Source organism: Gallinula chloropus (genome assembly GCF_964237585.1).
Source record: "Gallinula chloropus genome assembly, contig: HAP1_SCAFFOLD_637, whole genome shotgun sequence".
NCBI lineage: Eukaryota > Metazoa > Chordata > Aves > Gruiformes > Rallidae > Gallinula > Gallinula chloropus.
In genome coordinates this window covers 1-21,198 of record NW_028168206.1, presented here as the reverse complement: position 1 = coordinate 21,198, position 21,198 = coordinate 1, and the positions used below count along the sequence as shown (strand labels likewise).

At 72.0% G+C, this 21,198-nt stretch overlaps 1 protein-coding gene across 1 annotated transcript; it reads left to right on the top strand.

The window, feature by feature from the left end:
* Window positions 1–437: 437 nt before the first annotated feature.
* Window positions 438–20,668, top strand: HCFC1 (host cell factor C1; the record flags this gene model as incomplete). The annotated part of the gene is given in 25 exon segments (XM_084281083.1): window positions 438–561; window positions 2,804–3,029; window positions 3,863–4,011; window positions 5,456–5,616; window positions 6,661–6,869; window positions 7,776–7,860; window positions 8,549–8,606; window positions 8,608–8,653; window positions 9,817–9,996; window positions 11,026–11,391; window positions 12,155–12,312; window positions 12,901–13,098; window positions 14,149–14,391; window positions 15,029–15,133; window positions 15,701–15,920; window positions 16,950–17,092; window positions 17,796–17,934; window positions 18,658–18,715; window positions 18,717–18,876; window positions 19,462–19,594; window positions 19,597–19,751; window positions 19,913–19,984; window positions 19,987–20,139; window positions 20,189–20,420; window positions 20,508–20,668. Coding segments are annotated over 24 exon segments (3,795 nt in total), but the record flags the coding sequence as incomplete, so codon positions are not given.
* Window positions 20,669–21,198: the final 530 nt, after the last annotated feature.

Genomic DNA, 21,198 nt, shown 5'->3' with positions numbered 1-21,198 from the left:
GGCGGCGGACGGGCCCTCCTCGGCCTTTCGGCGCCTCCCCGTTCACCCGGAGCGCTCGGCGGCGGGAGGTCGGAGCGGAGCCCGGCGGCGGCGAACGAGGGGTACGGACGCGCTGGGAGAGGAGGCGGGGCCGAGCGGCGCGCACAGAGCGGCCGCATCCGGGGTCCCGCGGCCGCCGCCATCTTGGGGCAGCAGCGCCCGCTCCGGCCTCGCGCCGCCGCCATCTTGGGCCGGGGAAAGGGGGGGGGGGGGGGGTTGGGGGAGGGGCGTGGAAACCGGGGTTTTGGGGGGGGGGCGGTTGGTCGTGGCCGGGGGGGGGGTGGCGGCAACGAGGGGGACCCCACGTTTCCTTCCCGCCTCGGCCAGACGCCACTGGGAGGAAGAGGAGGAGGAAGAGGAGGAGGAAGAGCGGCGGAGCGGGCGGCGCCATCTTGGGACCCCCCCCACCCCCCTCCCCTCCCCCCCGCGCCGCTTGGCCCCGCCCAGCGCCGCCCCCCCCAACATCCGGGTACCGGCCGCTCCGCCGCCTTGGAGCCTTCGCGCTAGAGGAGCCGCACCCGGGTAAGGGCCCCCCCCGCCCCTCCCCACCCCCCCAGCGCGGGAAGGACCCGGATGAGCGGGCGGCGCCATGTTGGGAGGGGCCTGTCGGGGCGGCGCCGCTCCCGCCGCCGCCATCTTGGGAGGGGGGGGGGGCTGTGCGGGGAACTCCGCCTACATCCGGGGCTTCCCCAGCGCCATCTTGGGAGTCCGCCAGTGAGCCCCGCAAAGGGGGGGGGGGGCGGCTCCCGCGGGGCCCTGAGGCCTCGCAGCCGCCCCCGGGGCCTCTCCCGTGACCCGCCGGAGCAGCCCGGGCAGCGCAGCGGCTCCGGGCGCGGCCGGAACGGCGGGGACGGGGCGGGGGAGAGAGAGAGAGGGGGCGGTGCCTCCAAGATGGCGGCGCCTCCAAGATGGCGGCGCCCGTGCGGGCCCGTCCGTACGGCGGGGGGAGCGGGGCGGCGGGGAGCGGGAACGGGCCTCTCGCCCCTTCCCTCCCTCTCCCTCCCCCCTCATCTTCCTCCTCATCCTCCTCCTCCCCCCTCATCTTCCTCCTCATCCTCCTCCTCCTCCCCTTCCCCCTCCCCACCCGCTCTTCCCGCTGCCCTCCCAAGATGGCGGCGCCCTCCCCGCCAAGATGGCGCCGCCCAGTCTCCCCCCCTCCCACCACCCCCCCGGCGGGCGCGTCCCCGCCGTAGCCCCGCCCCCTTCCCGCCCTCCCCCGCGCGGGCGCCGCCGCCGCCGCCGCCGCCGCCTGGCCACAGGCGCAAGATGGCGGCTCCCAGGGCGGCGTGAGGGCGCCGAGCGCCGGCCCCGCTCCCCGCCGCCCCGCCGCGCCCCGAGCGCCCGGCACGGGCAGGGGAAGCGCCGCCCCGCCGGGACAGGCCGGTCCGGACCCGGGACGGGGCTGCGGGGGGCGGCGGGGGGCGGCGGGGAGGGGGGGGAGGCGGCCGCCATTTTCCGCCCGGGCGGCAACAAGATGGCGGCTCCCAGGGCGGGGGGGGAGGGGGATGGGGGATGGGGGGAGTTACGGGGGGGGAGGGGGGAATTGGGGAGGGGAGGGGGGTAATTGGGGGGTGAGGGGTAGTTAGAGGGGGAGGGGGGAATGGGGGGGAATTCGGGGGGGAGGGGCGGAATATGGGGGGGGAGGGGGGCAAGTGGTGGGGGAGGGGCAGTTAGAGGGGGGAGGGGGGAATGGGGGGAAGTCGGGGGGGGAGGGGCGGAATTGGGGGGAGGGGGAGTTCTTGGGGGGGAGGGGGGAGTTGGGGGGAGGGGGTTATTGGGGTGAATTAAGGGGGAGGGGATTACTGGGGGGGATGGGAATCGGTGGGGGAGGGGTAATTGGGGGGAGGGGGGCAGTTGGGGGGGGGAGGGACAGTTAGAGGGGGAGGGGGGAACTGGGGGGGAAGTCGGGGGGGGAGGGGGTATTGGGGTGAATTAGGGGGAAGGGGGTATTGGGGGGGGCAGTTATGGAGCGGGGAGGGGGTTATTGGGGGGGGATGGGGGGAATCGGTGGGGGAGGGGTAGTTAGAGGGGGGAGGGGGGAACTGGGGGCTATTGGGGGGCAGTAACGGGGGAAGGGGAATTGGGATGGGGGAATCGGGGGGGAGGGGTAATTGGGAGGGGGGAGTTATGGGGGGATTGGAGGGAGGGGTAATTAGGGCGGGGGGGTAATTATTGGGGATGGAGGGATAATTGGGGGGGGTTGGGATGGGAGGGGGTGAATTCAGGGGGGTAGTTAGAGGGGAGTAGGGGGGGGTAGTTAATTACCGGGGGTGGGTAATTGGTTTGGGGGGTGGTTGGTGTTGGGGTCCTGGGGGGAGGGAAAGGGGGGTGTTGGGGGGCACAGGGGTGCCGGGGGGTGTTTGGGGGTAGGGAGGGGGGTGGGGGGTGTTTGGGGGGTCTCATGGCCCAGGGTCCCTGGTTTTGGGGGGGTCATGGGGGGGGGGCTCAGGGTGTTGGGATCCAGGGGGGTTTGGGGGGCTCAGGGGTCCAGGACCCCCAGTTTGGGGGGGCCCAGGGGGGTGTTTAGGGGGTCTCAGGGGGTGTTTGGGGGAGTCTCAGGGGATGTTGGGGGGGGGTCTCATGGCCCAGGGGGGTGTTGGGGGGGTCTCAGGGGTGCAGCACCCCCAGTTTTGGGGGTCTCAGAGGGTGTTTGGGGTGGGTCTCAGGGGGTGTTTGGGGGGGTCTCAGGGGTGCAGGACCCGCAGTTTCAGGGGGCCCAGGGGGGTCCCGGGGTGCCCCCTGACCCCGTCCCCCCACCCCCCAGAGCCAGAGGGGCGGGATGGCGGCCCCGGCTGCGGGGGGGGGGGCGTCTCCCCCCGTCGCCGCCCCCGCGCCCGCGCTGCAGCCGCGCTGGAAGCGGGTGGTGGGCTGGTCGGGCCCCGTCCCGCGCCCGCGCCACGGGCACCGCGCCGTCGCCATCAAGGAGCTGATCGTCGTCTTCGGCGGCGGCAACGAGGGCATCGTGGACGAGCTGCACGTCTACAACACCGGTCAGCGCCGGGGGGCAGCCTGGGGGGCACCCTGGGGGCACCCTGGGGGGCACCCTGGGGGGGCTGGGGGCACCCTGGGGGGGCTGGGGGCACTCTGAGGGGGCTGGGGGTCACCCTGGGGGCACCCTGGGGGGGCTGGGGGCACCCTGGGGGGGCTGGGGGCACTCTGAGGGGGCTGGGGGTCACCCTGGGGGCACCCTGGGGGGGCTGGGGGGCACCCTGGGGGCACACTGAGGGGCTGGGGGCACCCTGGGGTGCACCCTGAGGGAACTGGGGGGCACCCTGAGGGGACTGGGGGGCACTCTGGGGGGGCTGGGGGACACCCTGGGGGGGCTGGGGGGCACCCTGAGGGGCCGGGGGGGGTCAGGGGGCACCCTGAATTGCCCCTCACGCCTGCCAGGTTGTTGCAGTGGTGTCATGATGATGTCACTGTGATGCCACTATGACATCATGACCACTCTGTGGGGCCGGGGGGCACCCTGGGGGGTTGGGGGACACCCTGGGGGGCGCCAAGGGACCCCTGAGTTGGTTCTCACACCCACTATGGTGCTGCCATGACATCACCGTGACATTATGATGTCATCATGACATCACAATGACATCATGATGCTACTGGGGGGCACCCGGGGGGGCTGGGGACACCCCAACCTGACCCTCCCGCCCACCACACTGTCGTGACATCACCATGACATCACCATGACGTCACCGTGACGTCACAACACCCCCCCACCGCGGGTCCGGGGAGCACCCTGAGCGACCGGGGGGGGTTGTTGGGACCCCCCTGACCCCCCCTGACCCCCCCTGACCCCCCTGACCCCCCCCGTCCCCCCCAGCCACCAACCAGTGGTTCATCCCGGCCGTGCGCGGCGACATCCCGCCCGGCTGCGCCGCCTACGGCTTCGTGTGCGACGGGACGCGGCTGCTGGTGTTCGGCGGGATGGTGGAGTACGGCAAGTACAGCAACGACCTCTACGAGCTGCAGGTACCCCCCAGGGGTCATTCATTAACCAGGGGGTAATTGGGGACCTGGGGAGACCCCCACCCTCACCTCTGCGCCCCCAGGGGTCCCTAATTAACCCTGGGGGGCTGATTGGGGACCCGGAGAGACCCCCGACCTCACCCCCGCACCCCCAGGGGTCCCTAATTAACCCTGGGGGGCTGATTGGGGGGCTAACGGAGGCCCTGTGATACCCCTGCCCTCATCCCTGCACCCCCAGGGGTCATTAATTAACCCTGGGGGGTTAATTGGGGACCCTGGGATAGCCCTGTGCTCACCTCTGTGCCCCCAGGGGTCATTAATTAACCATGGAGGATAACTGTGGGCCTGACAGGGGGCTAATGGGGACCCTGAGATACCCCTGCCTGCACCCCCACACCCCCAGGGCTCGTTAATTAACCATGGGGGGTAATTGGGGACCCTGGGATACCCCTGTGCTCACCTCTGCATCTCCAGGGGTCATTAATTAACCATGGGGGGCTGATTGGGGGGCTAACGGGGGGCTAATGGGGGGCCTGAGCTACCCCTACCCTCATCCTCACACCCCCAAGGCTCATTAATTAACCCTGGGGGGTTAATTGGGGGGCTAACTGCGGCCCTGAGATACCCCCGACCTCACCTCTGCACCCCCAGGGGTCCCTAATTAACCCTGGGGGGCTGATTGGGGCGCTGACAGGGGGCTAATGGGGACCCTGAGATACCCCCGCCCACACCCCCGTACCCCCAGGGGTCATTAATTAACCATGGGGGGCTGATTGGGGGGCTAATGGGGGCCCTGAGATACCCCTGCTCTCATCCTCACGCCCGCAAGGCTCATTAATTAACCCTGGGGGGTAATTGGGGGGCTAACAGGGGGCTAATGGGGACCCTGAGATACCCCCGACCTCACCCCCGCCCCGCCAGGGCTCATTAATTAACCCTGGGAGGTTAATTGGGGGGCTAACGGGGGCCCTGAGATACCCCCAACCTCACCCCTGCACCCCCAGGGGTCATTAATTAACCCTGGGGGGCTGATTGGGGGGCTAACATGGGGCTGATTGGGGCCCTGACCCCCCCCCCCACCCCCAGGGTGGGGTAATTAACAGGGGGGTTAATTGGGGGCTGATGGGGCCCTGCCCCCCCTGCCCTCCCCTGCCCACACCCCCAGGGCTGGGTAATTAACGAGGGGGGTTAATTGGGGTGTGATGGGGCCCTGAGCCCCCTGCCCACACCCCAGGGCTGGGTAATTAGCGGGGGGGGGGGGGGTGTTAATTGGGGGCTGATGGGGCCCTGAGCCCCTCCTGCCATCCCCCCCACACCCCTGGGGGGGGGTAATTAACGGGGTGTTAATTGGGGTCTGATGGGGCCCTGACCCCCCTGCCCACACCCCTGGGGGGGGGTAATTAACGGGAGGGGTTAATTGGGGGCTGATGGGGCCCTGCCCCCCCAGGCCAGCCGGTGGGAGTGGAAGCGGCTGAAGGCCAAGACCCCCAAGAACGGGCCCCCCCCCTGCCCCCGCCTGGGCCACAGCTTCTCCCTGGTGGGCACCAAGTGTTACCTGTTCGGGGGGCTGGCGAACGACAGCGAGGACCCCAAGAACAACATCCCCCGGTCAGGGGCTGGGGGGGCCTGGGGGGGGCTGGGGGGGCTTTGGGGGGTCCTGGGGGGGCTCTGGGGGGGGAAGGGGGGGTCTGTGGGGCTGGCGAACGACAGCGAGGACCCCAAGAACAACATCCCCCGGTCAGGGGCTGGGGGGGCTTTGGGGGGGCCTGGGGGGGCTTTGGGGGGGCCTGGGGGGCTTAGGGGGCTCCTCGGGGGGCTTAGGGGGGTCCTGGGGGGGGTCTGGGGGGGCTTAGGGAGGTCCTGGGGCGGCTTAGGCGGGTTCTGGGTGGGTCTGGGGTGGGAAAGGGGTGTCCTGGGGGGCCTTGGAGGGATCTGGGGGAGTCCTAAGGGGGCTTGGGGGGGTCTGGGGGGGGAAAAGGGGGTCCAGTGGGGGCTTGGGGGGTCTGGGGGAGTCCTGGAGGGGGGAAAGGGGAGTCCTGGAGGGGTCTTAAGAGGTCTGGGGGAGTCCTTGGGAGGAGAAAAGGGGGTCCTGGGGGAGTCCTGGGGGGGCCTAGAGTGGTTTGTGGGGGGTCCTAGAGGGGTTTGTGGGGGGTCTAGGGGGCTCCTGGGAGTGGGTTTGGGGCGTCTGGGGGAGTTTGATGGGGTCCTGGGGGGGTTTGGGGGGGTATTGGGTGTCTGGGGGGAGTTTGGGGGGGTCCTGGGGGGGTGTAAGGAGTTTGGGGGGGTCCTGGAGGGGTTTGGGGGGGTCCTGGGGGGGTCCTGGGCGGGGTGTGGGGAGTTTGGGGGGGTCCTAGGGGGGTTTGGGGGGGTCCTGGGGGGGTTGTGGGGAGTTTGGGGGGGCAGTGGGGAGTTTGGGGGGTCCTGGGGGGGGTGTGGGGAGTTTGGGGGGCACTGGGGGAGTTTGGGGGGGTCCTGGGGGGTGTGTGTGGAGTTTGGGGGGGTCCTGGAGAGGTTTGGGGGGGTCCTGGGGGGGGTTGTGGGAGTCTGGGGGGGTCCTGGGCGAGCTTTGTGGGTGCACAGAGATTCTGGGGGGTGAGGGGGGGAGTCCAGGGGGGCGTGGGGGGTCCCCATGCTCATTTCCTGCCCCCCCAGGTACCTGAACGACCTGTACGTGCTGGAGCTGCGGCCGGGCTCGGGGGTGGTGTCCTGGGACATCCCCATCACCTACGGGGTGCTGCCGCCGCCCCGCGAGTCGCACACGGCCGTGGTCTACAGCGAGCGCGAGGGGCGGCGCGCGCGCCTCGTCATCTACGGCGGCATGAGCGGCTGCCGCCTGGGCGACCTCTGGACCCTCGACATCGGTGGGGGGCTACGGGGATGGGGAGGGGGCTGTGGGGCTGGGGAGGGGGCTGTGGGGTCATGAGCGGCTGCCGCCTGGGCGACCTCTGGACCCTCGACATCGGTGGGGGGCTATGGGGGGTCTATGGGGATGGGGAGGGGGCTGTGGGCCATGGGGAGGGGGCTGTGGGGGGCTGGGGGTCATGGGGAGGGATCTATGGGGCTGGGGAGGGGGCTGTGGGGGTCTATGGGCTGTGGGGAGGGGGCTGTGGGGCATGAGCGGCTGCCGCCTGGGCGACCTCTGGACCCTCGACATCGGTGGGGGGCTACGGGGATGGGGAGGGGGCTACGGGGCTGGGAGGGGGCTGTGGGGCTAGGGAGGGGGCTGTGGGGTCATGAGCGGCTGCCGCCTGGGCGACCTCTGGACCCTCGACATCGGTGGGGGGCTACGGGGGCTGGGGAGGGGGCTACGGGGGGCTGGGGGTCATGGGGAGGGGGCTATGGGGGTCTGGGGGCCGTGGGGAGGGGGCTGTGGGGCTGGGGAGGGGGCTGTGGGGTCATGAGCGGCTGCCGCCTGGGCGACCTCTGGACCCTCGACATCGGTGGGGGGCTGGGGGGGCTATGGGGGGCTATGGGGGGCTGGGGAGGGGGCTATGGGGCTGGGGGTCATGGGGAGGGGGCTATGGGGGTCTGGGGGCCGTGGGGAGGGGGCTGGGGGGTCATGAGCGGCTGCCGCCTGGGCGACCTCTGGACCCTCGACATCGGTGGGGGGCTGGGGGGGGCTGGGGAGGGGGCTCAGGGTGTCTCAGGGGTCTCAGTGTTCTGGGGAGGGGTCTCTGGGGGTCTCTGGGGTCTGGGGGGGTCTCTGGGGGTCCCAGGGCTCTGTGTGGGTCCCGGGGGTCCCTGACGCCCCCTCCCCCCCCCCCCAGAGACGCTGACGTGGAACAAGCCGACGCTGAGCGGGGTGGCGCCCCTCCCCCGCAGCCTGCACTCGGCCACCACCATCGGCAACAGGTGAGGGGGGGTGACCCCCAAAACCCCCCTGAGCCCCCCCAAAACCCCCCCACAGCCCCCCCCCCACCATCGGCAACAGGTGAGGGGGGGTCCTGACCCCCCCAAAACCCCCTGAGCCCCCCCAAAACCCCCCTGACCCCCTCACAGCCCCCCCACCACCATCGGCAACAGGTGAGGGGGGCTGGGGGCCTGACCCCCCCCAAAACCCCCCTGAGCCCCCCCAAACCCCCCTGACCCCCCCCCCCCAAAACCCCACCACCACCATCGGCAACAGGTGAGGGGGGGTGACACCCCCCCCAAACCCCCCCGACCGCCCCCACACCCCCCTGACCCCCCCGCACCCCCCCCACCATCATCGGCAACAGGTGAGGGGGGGGCTGGGGGCCTGACCTCCCCCCCCCAAACTCCCCCTGACCGCCCCAAAGCCCCCTGAACCCCCCCAAGCCCCCCTGACTCCCCCTTTGCCCCCCCGACCCCCCCTTTGCCCCCCTGACCCCCCTTTTTGCCCCCCCCCCTCCGGATGTACATGTTCGGGGGGTGGGGGCCGCTGGTGATGGACACCCCCACCCCAGCCCCCCCTGAACCCCTCAGAGCCCCCTCCTCACCCCCCTGGCCCCCCCAATGCCCCCTGACCCCCCCAGACCCCCCCTTTGCCCCCCTGACCCCCCCTTTTTGCCCCCCCCCCCAGGATGTACGTGTTCGGGGGGTGGGTGCCGCTGGTGATGGACGACGTGAAGGTGGCGACGGCACGAGAAGGAGTGGAAGTGCACCAACACCCTGGCCTGCCTCAACGGTATGGGACCCCCCCGGGACCCCCGGGACCCCCCCGGGACCCCCAAACACCCCCCCGGACCCCCAAACACCCCCCCTGGACCCCCAACCCCCCAGGGCCCCCAAAACCCCCCCGGGACCCCCCCAGGCTCGATGGCCTGGGAGCCGCTGGGGACGGAGACGCTGGAGGACTCGGTCCCATGGGCACTGCGACCCCCCAGCCCCCCCAGACACCCCCCAGAGCCCCCCCTGGGACCCCCAAACCCCCCAGGACCCCCAAAACCTCCCCCAGTGCCCCCCCCAGACTCGATGGCCTGGGAGCCGCTGGGATGGAGACGCTGGAGGACTCGGTCCCGTGGGCACTGTGACCCCCCAGCTCCCCCCAGAGCCCCCTCAGACCCCCCCCCAGAGCCCCCATGGGACCCCCAAAACCCCCCGGGACCCCCAAAACCCCCCCAGGACCCCCCCAGGCTCGATGGCCTGGGAGCCGCTGGGGATGGAGACGCTGGAGGACTCGGTGCTGCGGGCGCGCGCCGGGCACTGCGCCCACCCAGAGCCCCCCTGGGACCCCCAGAGCCCCCAAAACCCTCCCTGAGCCCCCCTGACACCCCCAAACCCCTCCCAGACCCCCCCCTGACCCCCCCGTGCCCCCCAGACTCGATGGCCTGGGAGCCGCTGGTGATGGAGACGCTGGAGGACTCGGTGCCGCGGGCGCGCGCCGGGCACTGCGCCCTCCCAGCCCCCCAGAGCCCTCCTGGGACCTCCCCAGAGCCCCCCAAACCCCTCCCTGAGCCCCTCCTGACCCCCCTGTGCCCCCCAGACTCGATGGCCTGGGAGCCGCTGGGGATGGAGACGCTGGAGGACTCGGTGCCGCGGGCGCGCGCCGGGCACTGCGCCCTCCCAGCCCCCCCAGAGCCCTCCTGGGACCTCCCCAGAGCCCCCCAAACCCCTCCCTGAGCCCCTCCTGACCCCCCTGTGCCCCCCCAGACTCGATGGCCTGGGAGCCGCTGGGGATGGAGACGCTGGAGGACTCGGTGCCGCGGGCGCGCGCCGGGCACTGCGACCCCCCAGCCCCCCCAGAGCCCCCCTGGGACCCCCAGACCCTCCCCAGAGCCCCCCAAACCCCTCCCTGAGCCCCCCAAACCCCTCCCTGAGCCCGCCCTGACCCCCCCTGTGCCCCCCCAGACTCGATGGCCTGGGAGCCGCTGGTGATGGAGACGCTGGAGGACTCGGTGCCGCGGGCGCGCGCCGGGCACTGCGCCGTCGCCATCACCTCCCGTCTCTACATCTGGAGCGGCCGCGACGGCTACCGCAAGGCCTGGAACAACCAGGTCTGCTGCAAGGACCTCTGGTACCTCGAGACTGGTGAGAGGGGGGCTGGGGAGTCCCTGGGGGCAGACTGGGGGGTCCTGGGGGGGGATTTGGGGTCCCTAGGGGCAGATTGGGGGGGCTGGGGGGGCTGGGAGAGGATTTGGGGGTCCCTAGGAGCAGATTGGGGGGGTTGGTGGGGGATTTGGGGTCCCTAGGGGCAGATTTGGGGGCCCTGGGGGGCTTGGGGGTCCCTGGGGGCAGATTGGGGGTCCCTGGGGGAGACTGGGGGGGGATTTGGGGGTCCCTAGGGGCAGATTGGGGGTTCTGGGGGAGCTGGGAGGGGATTTGGGGGTCCCTAGGGGCAGATTGGGGGGGTTGGGGGGGAATTTCGGGTCCCTAGGGGCAGATTTGGGGGGCTTGGGGGTCCCTAGGGGCAGATTGGGGGGGTCCTGGGGGAGATTGGGGGGCCCTGTGGGGGCTGGGAGGGGATTTGGGGGGCCCTAGGGGCAGACTGGGGGGCCCTGTGAGGGTTGGGGGACCTCTGGTAGCTTGAGACCAGTGAGAGGGGGGGAGGGGACTGGGGGGGATTTGGGGGTCCCTGGGGCAGACTGGGGGGCCCTGGGGGAGTGGAGGGGATTTAGGGGTCCCTAGGGGCAGTTTTGGAGTCCTGTCCCCCCCTGCCCAGACCCTGGGGTCCCATGTGCCCCCCTAACATTGCCCCCCGCCCCATTTTGCCCCCCGCAGAGCGCCCGCCGGCGCCGGCGCGGGTGCAGCTGGTGCCCCCTGCCCATGTCCCCCTGGCTTTGGGTCCTGTCCCCCCTGCCCAGACCCTGGGGTCCCTCCCCCCGCCTCTGGGGTCCCATATCCCCCCCTAACGTTGCCCCCCGCCCCATTTTGCCCCCTGCAGAGCGCCCGCCGGCGCCGGCGCGGGTGCAGCTGGTGCCCCCTGACCATGTACCCCCAACCATCCCCCCTCAGCTTTGGGGTCCTGTCCCCCTGCCCAGACCCTGGGGTCCCTCCTCCCACCTCTGGGGTCCCACGTCCCCCCCTAACATTGCCCCCCGCCCCATTTTGCCCCCGCAGAGCGCCCGCCGGCGCCGGCGCGGGTGCAGCTGGTCCGCGCCAACACCACGTCGCTGGAGGTGAGCTGGGGGCCGGTGCCCACCGCCGACTCGTACCTGCTGCAGCTGCAGCGCTACGAGCTGCCCGCAGCCCCCGCGCCGCCCCCGGTGCCCTCGGTGCCCGCCAACCCCCCCCGCAGCCCCGCGCCCGCCGCCGCCGCGCCCCCGCCCGCCGCCCCGCAGCCCCTGGCGCCCGTGGGGCTCACGCTGCTGGCGCCTCCGCCCCCCCGCCCGCCACCGCCGGGGCCGGGGGCTCCGCGGGCGCCGCGGCGGGGGGTGCTGGGGGCGGTGGGGGGGGGGCTGCTGCTGGGGTCGCCCCCCGGCCGCGGCCGCTGCCGCCGCCGCCGCCGCGGCGCCCGCGGGGCTGCAGGTCGTGCCCACGGCTGCCGCCGCCACCGCTGCTGCTGCTGCTGCCGCTGCTGCCCCCCCGGCACCGCTCGGGGGGGCACGGCCAGGACCCCCGGTGAGATATGGGGGGTGGGGATGGGGGTACGGGGGGGTGGGGATGGGGTACAGGGGGGTTGGGGGGTGGGGATGAGGGTACAGGGGGTTTTGGGGGGGTGAGGAGGGGGTACAGTGGGGTTGGGGGGTGCAGGGGTGGGGGTACAGGGAGGTGGGGAGGGGGTACAGGGGGGTTGGGGAGTGCAGGGGTGGGGGTACAGGGGGGTTGGGGGGTGGGGATGAGGGTACAGGGGGGTTGGGGGGTGCAGGGGTGGGGTACAGGGGGGTCGGGGGGCGTAGGGGTGGGGGTACAGGGGGTTTTGGGGGGTGGGGAGGGGGTACAGGGGGGTTGGGGGGTGTAGGGGTGGGGGTACAAGGGGGTGGGGGGACACAGGGGTGGGGTACAGGGGGGTTGGGGGGGCACAGGGAGCTCTGGGGTGGGGTTTTGGGGGTGTGGGGGCACAGGGATGGGGGTACAGGGGGGTCGGGGGGCACAGGGGTGGGGTACAGGGGGGTTGGGGTGCAGGGGACATGGGGATGGGGGTACAGGGGGGTGGGGGTCACAGGGATGGGGGTACAGGGGGGTTGGGGGTCCCAGGGGGGTGCTGGGGGTCTGGGTTCCCAGGGGTGACTCCCCCCCTGCCCCCCAGGAGTGCCGGCGGTGCTGAAGGTGAGCGGCCCCCCCGCGGCGCCGGCCGGGCCCCCCCTGGTGACCGTCCGCTCGGCGCAGCCCAAGGCGCCGGTGACGGTGACGTCGCTGCCCGCGGGGGTGCGGATGGTGGTGCCCAGCCAGACCCCCCCCGGCACGGTGAGACCCCAGCCCAGGGGTGGAGGGGGGTTGGAGAGACCCCAGACCCACTGAGGGGGGGGGGTTGGGGGAGGGTGAGACCCACGTGGGGGTGCGGAGGGTGGTGCCCAGCCAGACCCCCCCCGGCACGGTGAGACCCCAGACCCAGTGGGGAGGGGGGGGCATTGGAGAGACCCCAGACCACATCAGGGGGGGTGTGAGACCCCAGACCCAGGGGGTGGTGGTGGGGGAGATTGGGGAGCCCCCAGACCCAATTGAGGGGGGTTGGGGGGTGAGACCCATGCGGGGGGTGCAGATGGTGGTGCCCAGACAGACCCCCCCCAGCATTGGAGAGACCCCAGACCCAGGGGGTGGTGATGGGGGGAGATTGGGGAGCCCCCAGACCCAGTTGGGGGGGGGTTGTTGAGCCCCCAGCCCCCAGGGAGGGGGGTGTGGTGAGCCCCCTGCCCCCGGTGTGGGGGGTTGTTGAGCCCCCAGCCCCCGGCGTTGCGGTGTGGGGGGTGTTGGGGAGCCCCCAGTCCCCGGTGTGGGGGGTGTTGGGGAGCCCCCCGCCCCTGACACCCCCTCCCCATGTCCCCCCCCCCCCAGGTGATCGGCAGCAGCCCCCAGATGAGCGGGATGGCGGCGCTGGCGGCGGCGGCGGCCGCCACGCAGAAGATCCCCCCGGCCTCGGCCCCGGCCGTGCTCAGCGTCCCCCCCGGCGCCACCATCGTCAAGACCGTGGCCGTCACCCCCGGCACCGCCGCGCTGCCCACCGCCGTCAAGGTGGCCCCCTCCCCCGTCATGGTACGGCAGCGTGACCCCGACACCCCCTAACACCCCTGACAGCCCGGGGAGGGGCTGGGACCCCCATGACACCCTGGGGAGGGGGCTGGGCCCATGACACCCTGGGGAGGGGCTGGGACCCCATAATGGTCTGGGGAGGGGGTGGGACCCCCTGACACCCTGGGGAGGGGGTGGGACCCCCATAACACCCTGGGGAGGGGGCTGGGACCCCCTGTAATGGCCTGGGGAGGGGTGGGACCCACATAATGGCCTGGGGAGGGGGCTGGGACCCCCATAACACCCCAGGGAGGGGCCTGGGACCCCCCTGATGCCCTGGGGAGGGGGCTGGGACCTCCATAATGGCCTGGGGAGGGGGCTGGGACCCCCATGACACTCTGGGGAGGGGGGAGGCCGGGACCCTCATAGTGTCCTGGGAGGGGTCTGGGACCCCCTGTAACACTCTGGGCCCCCATAACCTCCCTGGGGAGGGGTCTGGGACCCCCTATACCGCCCTGAGTCCCCCATAACCCCCCTGGGGAGGGGGCTGGGACCCTCATAACCCCCCAGGGGAGGGGTCTGGGACCCCTGTAACACCCTGAGTCCCCCATAACCCCCCAAGGGAGGGGGCTGGGACCCCCTGTAACACCCTGAGCCCCCCATAACCCCCAGGGGAGGGGTCTGGGACCCCCTATAACGACCTGGGCCCCCCATAACCCCCCTGGGGAGGGGTCTGGGACCCCCTATAACACCCTGGGTCCCCCATAACCCCCTGGGCAGGGGTCTGGGACCCCTCATAACCCCCTTGGGAGCAGTCTGGGACCCCCTATAACACCCAGGGGAGGGGTCTGGGACCCCTCATAACCCCCTGGGGAGGGGGCTGGGACCCCCTGTAACACCCAGGGGAGGGGTCTGGGCCCCCCATAACCCCCCAGGGGAGGGGTCTGGGACCCCTCATAACCTCCTGGGGAGGGGTCTGGGACCCCTATAACACCCTGAGTCCCCCATAACACCCAGGGGAGGGGTCTGGGCCCCCCCATAACCCCTCCCCCCATAACCCCCTCCCCCCCCCAGGTCAGCAACCCCGCCACGCGGATGCTGAAGACGGCGGCGGCGCAGGTGGGGACGGTGGGGGGGGGCGCGGGGGGCGCGGCGCCCCCCAGCACGGCGCCCGCCCGGCCCATCATCACGGTGCACAAGTCGGGCGCGGTGACCGTGGCGCAGCCGGCGCAGGTCGTCACCACCGTGGTGGGCGGGGTCACCAAGACCATCACCCTGGTCAAGAGCCCCATCTCCGTGCCGGGGGGCAGCGCCCTGGTGAGACCCCCGCCCCTGGCACCCCCCTGGGACCCCCCCCCCCGTAACACCCCTGGGAGCCCCCCCATAACACCCCTGGGACCCCCCTGGGACCCCCCTGTAACAGCCCTGGGACCCCCCTGGGACACTCTGGGGGGGGGGTGGGACCCCCCTTGTACTGCCCTGGGACCCCCCTGTAACACCTTGGGGGGGTGGGACCCCCCTGTTACTGCTCCAAGGGGTGGTGGGACCCCCCCTGTAACGCCCCTGGGACCCCCCCCATAACACCCCTGGGACCCCCCTGGGACACTCTGGGGGGTGGGACCCCCCTGTACTACCCTGAGGGGGGGTGGGACCCCCCCGTAACACCCCTGGGACCCCCCTGTGACACTCTGGGGGGTGGGACCCCCCTGTAATGCCCTGAGAGGGGGTGGGACCCCCCTGTAACACCCCTGGGACCCCCCTGGGACACTCTGGGGGTGGGGACCCCCCCTCAGAGCATCCTGGGACCCCCCAGTAACACCCTGGGAGGGTGGGACCTCCTTGGTACCATCCTAGGACCCCCCAAAACACCCCGGGACCCCCCATAACCCCCCCTGGGACCCCCCAAGACCCCCCATAACCCCCCTGTCCCCCCGGGACCCCCCTGCACCCCCAGATCTCCAACCTGGGCAAGGTGATGTCCGTGGTGCAGACGAAGCCCGTGCAGAGCTCGGCCGTCACCGGGCAGGCGTCCTCGGGGCCCGTCACCCAGATCATCCAGGTGGGACCCCCGGGACCCCCCCAGACCCCCAGAGACCCCCCCAAACCCCCCAGGACCCCCCCTGAACCCCCCAAACCCCCCCTGGACCCCCCAACCGCCTCCGGATCCCCCCAAACCCGCAGGCGTCCTCGGGGCCCGTCACCCAGATCATCCAGGTGGGACCCCCGGGACCCCCCCAGACCCCCCACGGACCCCCTCAGACCCCCAGGGACCCCCCCAAACCCCCCTGGAACCCCCCAAACCCCCCTGAACCCCCAACCCCCTCTGGATCCCCCCAAACCCGCAGGCGTCCTCGGGGCCCGTCACCCAGATCATCCAGGTGGGACCTCCGGGACCCCCCCAGACCCCCTGGGGCCCCAAATAACCCCCCAAACAGTCCCTTAACCCCACCATTGATGCCTCCTGAACCCCCTTAACCCCCCAAATCCCCCCTGAAACCCCCCACTCCCCCTTAACCCCCCCAAACATCCCCCAAATCCCCTCAACCTGCCCCATAACCCCCCCCTTGACCCCCTGGGACCCCCTTAACCCCCCCAAACCACCCTTGACCCCCCCTTGACCCCCCAGACCAAGGGCCCGCTGCCGGCCGGCACCATCCTGAAGCTGGTGACGTCGGGGGAGGGGAAGCCCACCACCATCCTGACCACGACGCAGGCGGGGGCGGGGGGCGCCAAGCCCACCATCCTGGGCATCAGCAGCGTCTCCCCCAGCACCACCAAGCCCGGGACCACCACCATCATCAAGACCATCCCCATGTCCGCCATCATCACCCAGGCCGGCGCCGCCGGTGCGCGCCGGGGCCGCGGGCGGGGGCGGGGTGGGGTGCAGGGGGGTGGGGGGGGGATACAGGGGGGTTAGAGGGGGCTGGGGTGGGATATGGGGGGAGTAGAGGGGGCTGGGGGTGGGATGGGGGCTTAGAGGGGGCTGGGGGTGGGGATACACGGGGGGTGGAGGGGGATGGGGGTGGGATATGGGGGGGGTGGAGGGGGCTGGGGGTGGGATGTGGGGGATTTGAGGGGGCTGGGGGTGGGATGTGGGGGGTAGAGGGGCTGGGGGTGGGATATATGGGGGAGTAGAGGGGGCTGGGGGTGGATGGGGGCTTAGAGGGGGCTGGGGGTGGGATACACGGGGGGTGGAGGGGTCTGCGGGTGGGATATGGGGGACTAGAGGGGTCTGGGGGTGGGATATGGGGGATTTGAGGGGTCTGGGGGTGGGATGGGGGGACTAGAGGGGTTTGGGGGGTCTGGGATGGGGATTAGAGGGGTCTAGGGGTGGGATATGGGGGCGTAGAGGAGTCTGGGGGTGGGATGGGGGTCTGAGGGGTTTGGGGGGTCTGGGATGGGAGTTAGAGGGGTCTAGGGGTGGGATATGGGGGCGTAGAGGAGTCTGGGGGTGGGATGGGGGTCTGAGGGGTGAGGGGGGTCTGGGATGGGGGGTTAAGAGGGGTCTGGGGGGGTCCGGGATGAGGGTCCGAGGGGTCGGTGGGTGGGATATGGGGGATTTGAGGGGTCGGTGGGTGGGATGGGGGGTCCGAGGGGTTAGGGGGTGGGATATGGGGGTCCGAGGGGTTGGTGGGTGGGACGGGGGGGGTTGGAGGTGTCGGTGGGTGGGATGGGGGGTCCGAGGGGTCTGGGGGTGGGATGGGGGTTAGAGGGGTCTGGGATGGGGGATCTGAGGGGTCGGTGGGTGGGATGGGGGGGTCAGGGGGTGGGATGGGGGCTCTGAGGGGTCGGTGGGTGGGATATGGGGGGGTCAGGGGGTGGGATGGGGGGGTCGGAGGGGTCGGTGGGCACTGACCCCCCCTCCCCGCCCGCAGGCGTCACCAGCAGCCCCGGCATCAAGTCCCCCATCACCATCATCACCACCAAGGTGATGACGTCGGGAACCGGCGCCCCGGCCAAGATCATCACCGCGGTGCCCAAGCTGGGCGCCGGCCACGGGCAGCAGGGGGTCACGCAGGTCACCCCCCCCCCGGCACCCCCACCCCTGGGACCCCCGACCCCTGTGACCCCCCTGACCCCTGTGACCCCCCCAGACCCCCCCGAGCAGCCCCCTGGGACCCCCGACCCCTGTGACCCCCCCAAACCCCCCCGAGCAGCCCCCTGGGACCCCCAAACCCTGTAACACCCCCAGACCAGCCCCTCATCCTCCCAACCCCCCCAAATCCCCCCTTAACCCCCCCAAACCCTCTCTTAACCCCCTCAAACATCCCCTTGACCCCCCCAATCCCCCTCAACCCGCCCCTTAACCCCCCAACCCTTCTTAACCCCCTCAAACTCCCCAAATCCCCCGTAAACCCCCTCAACCTGCCCCTTAACCCCCCCAATCCTTCTTACCCCCCCAATTCCCCCTAAACCCTCCCTTAATTTCCCCACACTTCCCATTAACCCCCCCAAACATCCCCCAACCCCCTTAACCTGCCCCTTAACCCCCCCAATCCTTCTTACCCCCCAATTCCCCCTAAACCCTCCCTTAACCTCCCCACACTTCCCATTAACCCCCCCAAACATCCCCCCAACCCCCCTTAACCTGCCCCTTAACCCCCCCAATCCTTCTTAAACCCCCCAACACCCCCTAACCCCCTCAAACACCCCCCAAATCCCCCTTAACCCCCCCTTAACCCCTCAAACCCCCCCCTGACCCTCCCCTTTTCCCGCGGCAGGTGGTGCTGAAAGGGGCCCCGGGGCAGCCGGGCACCATCCTGCGCACGGTGCCCGTGGGGGGCGTCCGCCTGGTCACCCCCGTCACCGTCTCGGCCGTCAAGCCAACCGTCACCACGCTGGTGGTCAAGGGCACCACGGGTAAGGCCCGTGACCTCATCGCGCGGACGCCGTGACGTCATCGCGCAGCCATGGCGTCATCGCGCGGCCGCCGTGACGTCATCGCGCAGCCGTGATGTCATTGCCATGGCCGCTGTGGCGTCATTGCGCCAGCCGTGACGTCACCGTGCAGCCGTGATGTCATCACGCCAGCCATGACGTCATCGCGGTGCCTGCCGTGACGTCATCGCGCGGCCGCCGTGACGTCATTGCGCCGCCGTGGCGTCATCGCGGCAGCCGTGACGTCATCGCTCCAGCCATGACGTCATCGCGCAGCTGTGACGTCATCGCGCGGCAGCCGTGACGTCATCGCTCCAGCCATGACGTCATCGCGCAGCTGTGACGTCATCGCGCGGCCGCCGTGACGTCATCGCGCCAGCCATGACGTCATCGCGCAGCTGTGACGTCATCGCGCCAGCCGTGATGTCATTGCCATGGCCACTGTGGCGTCATTGCGCCAGCCGTGACGTCACCGCGCAGCCGTGATGTCATCACGGTGCCCGCCATGATGTCATCGCGCCAGCCGTGACGTCATTGCGCAGCTGTGATGTCATAGGGCAGCCGTGACGTCATCGCGCCATCCGTGACGTCATCGCGCGGCCGCCGTGACGTCATTGCGCCACCGTGGCGTCCCCACCCGGGCTGTGACATCACCACCGGCGCGGTGACGTCACCCGTTAACCCTTTCCCCCCCTCCCCACGCAGGCGTGGCCACGCTGGGCACGGTGACGGCGGTCCAGCAGCCCCGGCGCGGCGTCGGCAGCGGCGTCGGCGGCGTCGCTGGCCACGCCCATCACCACGCTGGGCGCCATCGCCACCCTCTCCAGCCAGGTGATCAACCCGGCCGCCATCACCGTCTCGGCCGCCCAGACCCCCCCCGGCAGCGCCGGCGCCGCGCTGGGCGCACCCGCCATCGCCATGCAGGTGGGTGGGGGGTGGGTGGGGGGTTTTGGGGGTGGGGGGCTGGAGAATAGGGGGAGGGATTTTGGGGTGGGGACTGGGGTGGTGTGAAGGGGGGATTTGGAGGGGGGCTTTGGCCATTGCTGGGGGGTCTCAGGGTGGGGATGGGGCGTTGGGGGGGGGGTTGGGATGGGTTTCTGGCTATTGGGGGGGTCTTGGGTGGGGTTGGGGTGTTGGAGGGGGGATTTGGGGGGGGGCTTTGGCCATTGGGGGGGTCTCAGGGTGGGGTTGGGGTGTTGTGTGGGGGGATTTGGGGTGGGGGTCTGGCCATTGGGGTTTCAGGGTTGGGCAGTTGGTGGGGTCTTGGATGGGGGGCTTCTTCCCTTGGGGGTTCAGGGGGGGTCGGGGCGTTGGGGGGGGGTTGGGGTGGGGGTTTGGCCATTGGGGGGGGGATTTGGGTGGGGGGCTTCTTCCCTTGGGGGTTCAGGGGTGGGTTTGGCCATTGGGGGGTGGTTTTGGGGTGGGGGGCTTCTTCCTTTGGGGGTTCAGGGGGGGTCGGGGCGCTGTGGGGGTCCCGCCCCCCGTGTCTGACCCCCTGTCCCCCCCCAGCCGGTGGCGCCGCCCACGCAGGTGACGCTGATCACGGCGCCCAGCGGGGTGGAGCCGGCGCCGCCCGTCGCCCACGACCTGCCGGTGTCCATCCTGGCGTCGCCCACGGCCGAGCAGCCGGCCGGGACCCCCAGCGACCCCCCCCGGCCGAGGGGGGCTCCACGCCCGCCCCCACCCCCCCGGCAGCCGGGGCGGGGGGGGGCACGGTCACCCTGCTCTGCTCCAACCCCCCCTGCGAGACCCACGAGACCGGCACCACCAACACCCCCACCACCAGCATGGTGGCCAACGTGGGGGGCGGGGGGCTGCCCCCCCACGCAGCCCCCCCCCCGCCTGCTGCCCCCCCCCAGCTGCAGCTGCTGTGCGAGGGGACGGACGCCGGGGGTGGTGGGGGTGCGGGGGGGGCTCCCCCCCAACCCCAACCCCCTCCCACCCCCCGGCCGCGGGGGTCTCGCGGGTCTGCGCCAACCCCCCCTGCGAGACGCACGAGACCGGCACCACCAGCACCCCCCCCGCGGCCGCCCGGCCCCCCCGGCCTGCGCCACGCGCCAGACGCCCGCCACCGGCACCACCATGACCCCCCGGCTCTGCGACCCCCCCCCGCCCTGCGCCAACCCCCCCTGCGAGACCCACGAGACCCCCACCACCAACACCCCCCCACCACCACCCTGGCCGCCGGCGCCCGGCAGCCCCCCCCGGCCCCCCCTGCGCCAACCCCCCCTGCGAGACCCACGAGACCGGCACCACCAACACCCCCACCACCACCACCACGGCGGCCGGGGGGGCCGCCGCCGCCACCGCCCTCCCCCCGCCGCTGCCCCCCGCCCCAGGGCTGGCCGAGGGGGTCCCCCCCACCCCCCTGCCCCCCCGCGTCTGCTCCAACCCCCCCTGCGAGACCCACGAGACCGGGACGACCCCCACGGCCACCACGGTCACGGCCAGCATGGGCGCCAACCAAGGTGGACCCCCCCCCTTAACTCCCCCCTTACCCCCCAAACCACCCCCCCACAACCCACTCACCAACCCCCCCCCCTTTCTCCCCACAGACCCCCCCCCGCCGGCCGCCAACGGGCAGGGGGCCGAGTCGGAGGCCCCCTCGGGGGAGGGGGGGGCAGCCCCCGGCCCCAGCGGTGTCACTGGCCCCCCCCAGCCACGGGCCGTCACCACCGTCACCCAGTCCACACCAGCGCCGGGACCCGCCGTGCCGGTGAGGGGGGCAGGGGGCTATTGGGGGGGGGGCAGGGGGGGGTCAAGGGCCCCACGGCTGGGGGGCATTGGGACCCAGGGGGAGGGCTAAAGACTCGGGGGGGGGGGCACTAGGACCCTGCGGGGGGGCACTAGGACCCTGGGGGGGACATTAGGGTACTGAGGGGGCACTAGGACCCTGTGGGGGGGCACTAGGACCCTGGAGGGGCACTAGGACCCTGGGGCGGGGGGGGGTCTAGAGGCCCAGGGGGGGCACTAGGACCCGGGAGGGGGGCATTAGGGTACTGGAGGGGCACTAGGACCCTGCGGGGGGGGCACTAGGACCCTGCGGGGGGGGGGGGCACTAGGACCCTGGGGGGTGGGCACTAGGACCCTGGGGGGACATTAGGGTACTGAGGGGGCACTAGGACCCTGCGGGGGGGGGCACTAGGACCCTGGGGGGTATTAGGACTCGGGGGGGTGCATTAGGGTACCGTGGGGGGCACTAGGACCCTGGGGGGGGCATTAAGGGTACTGGGGGGGGGGGGCATT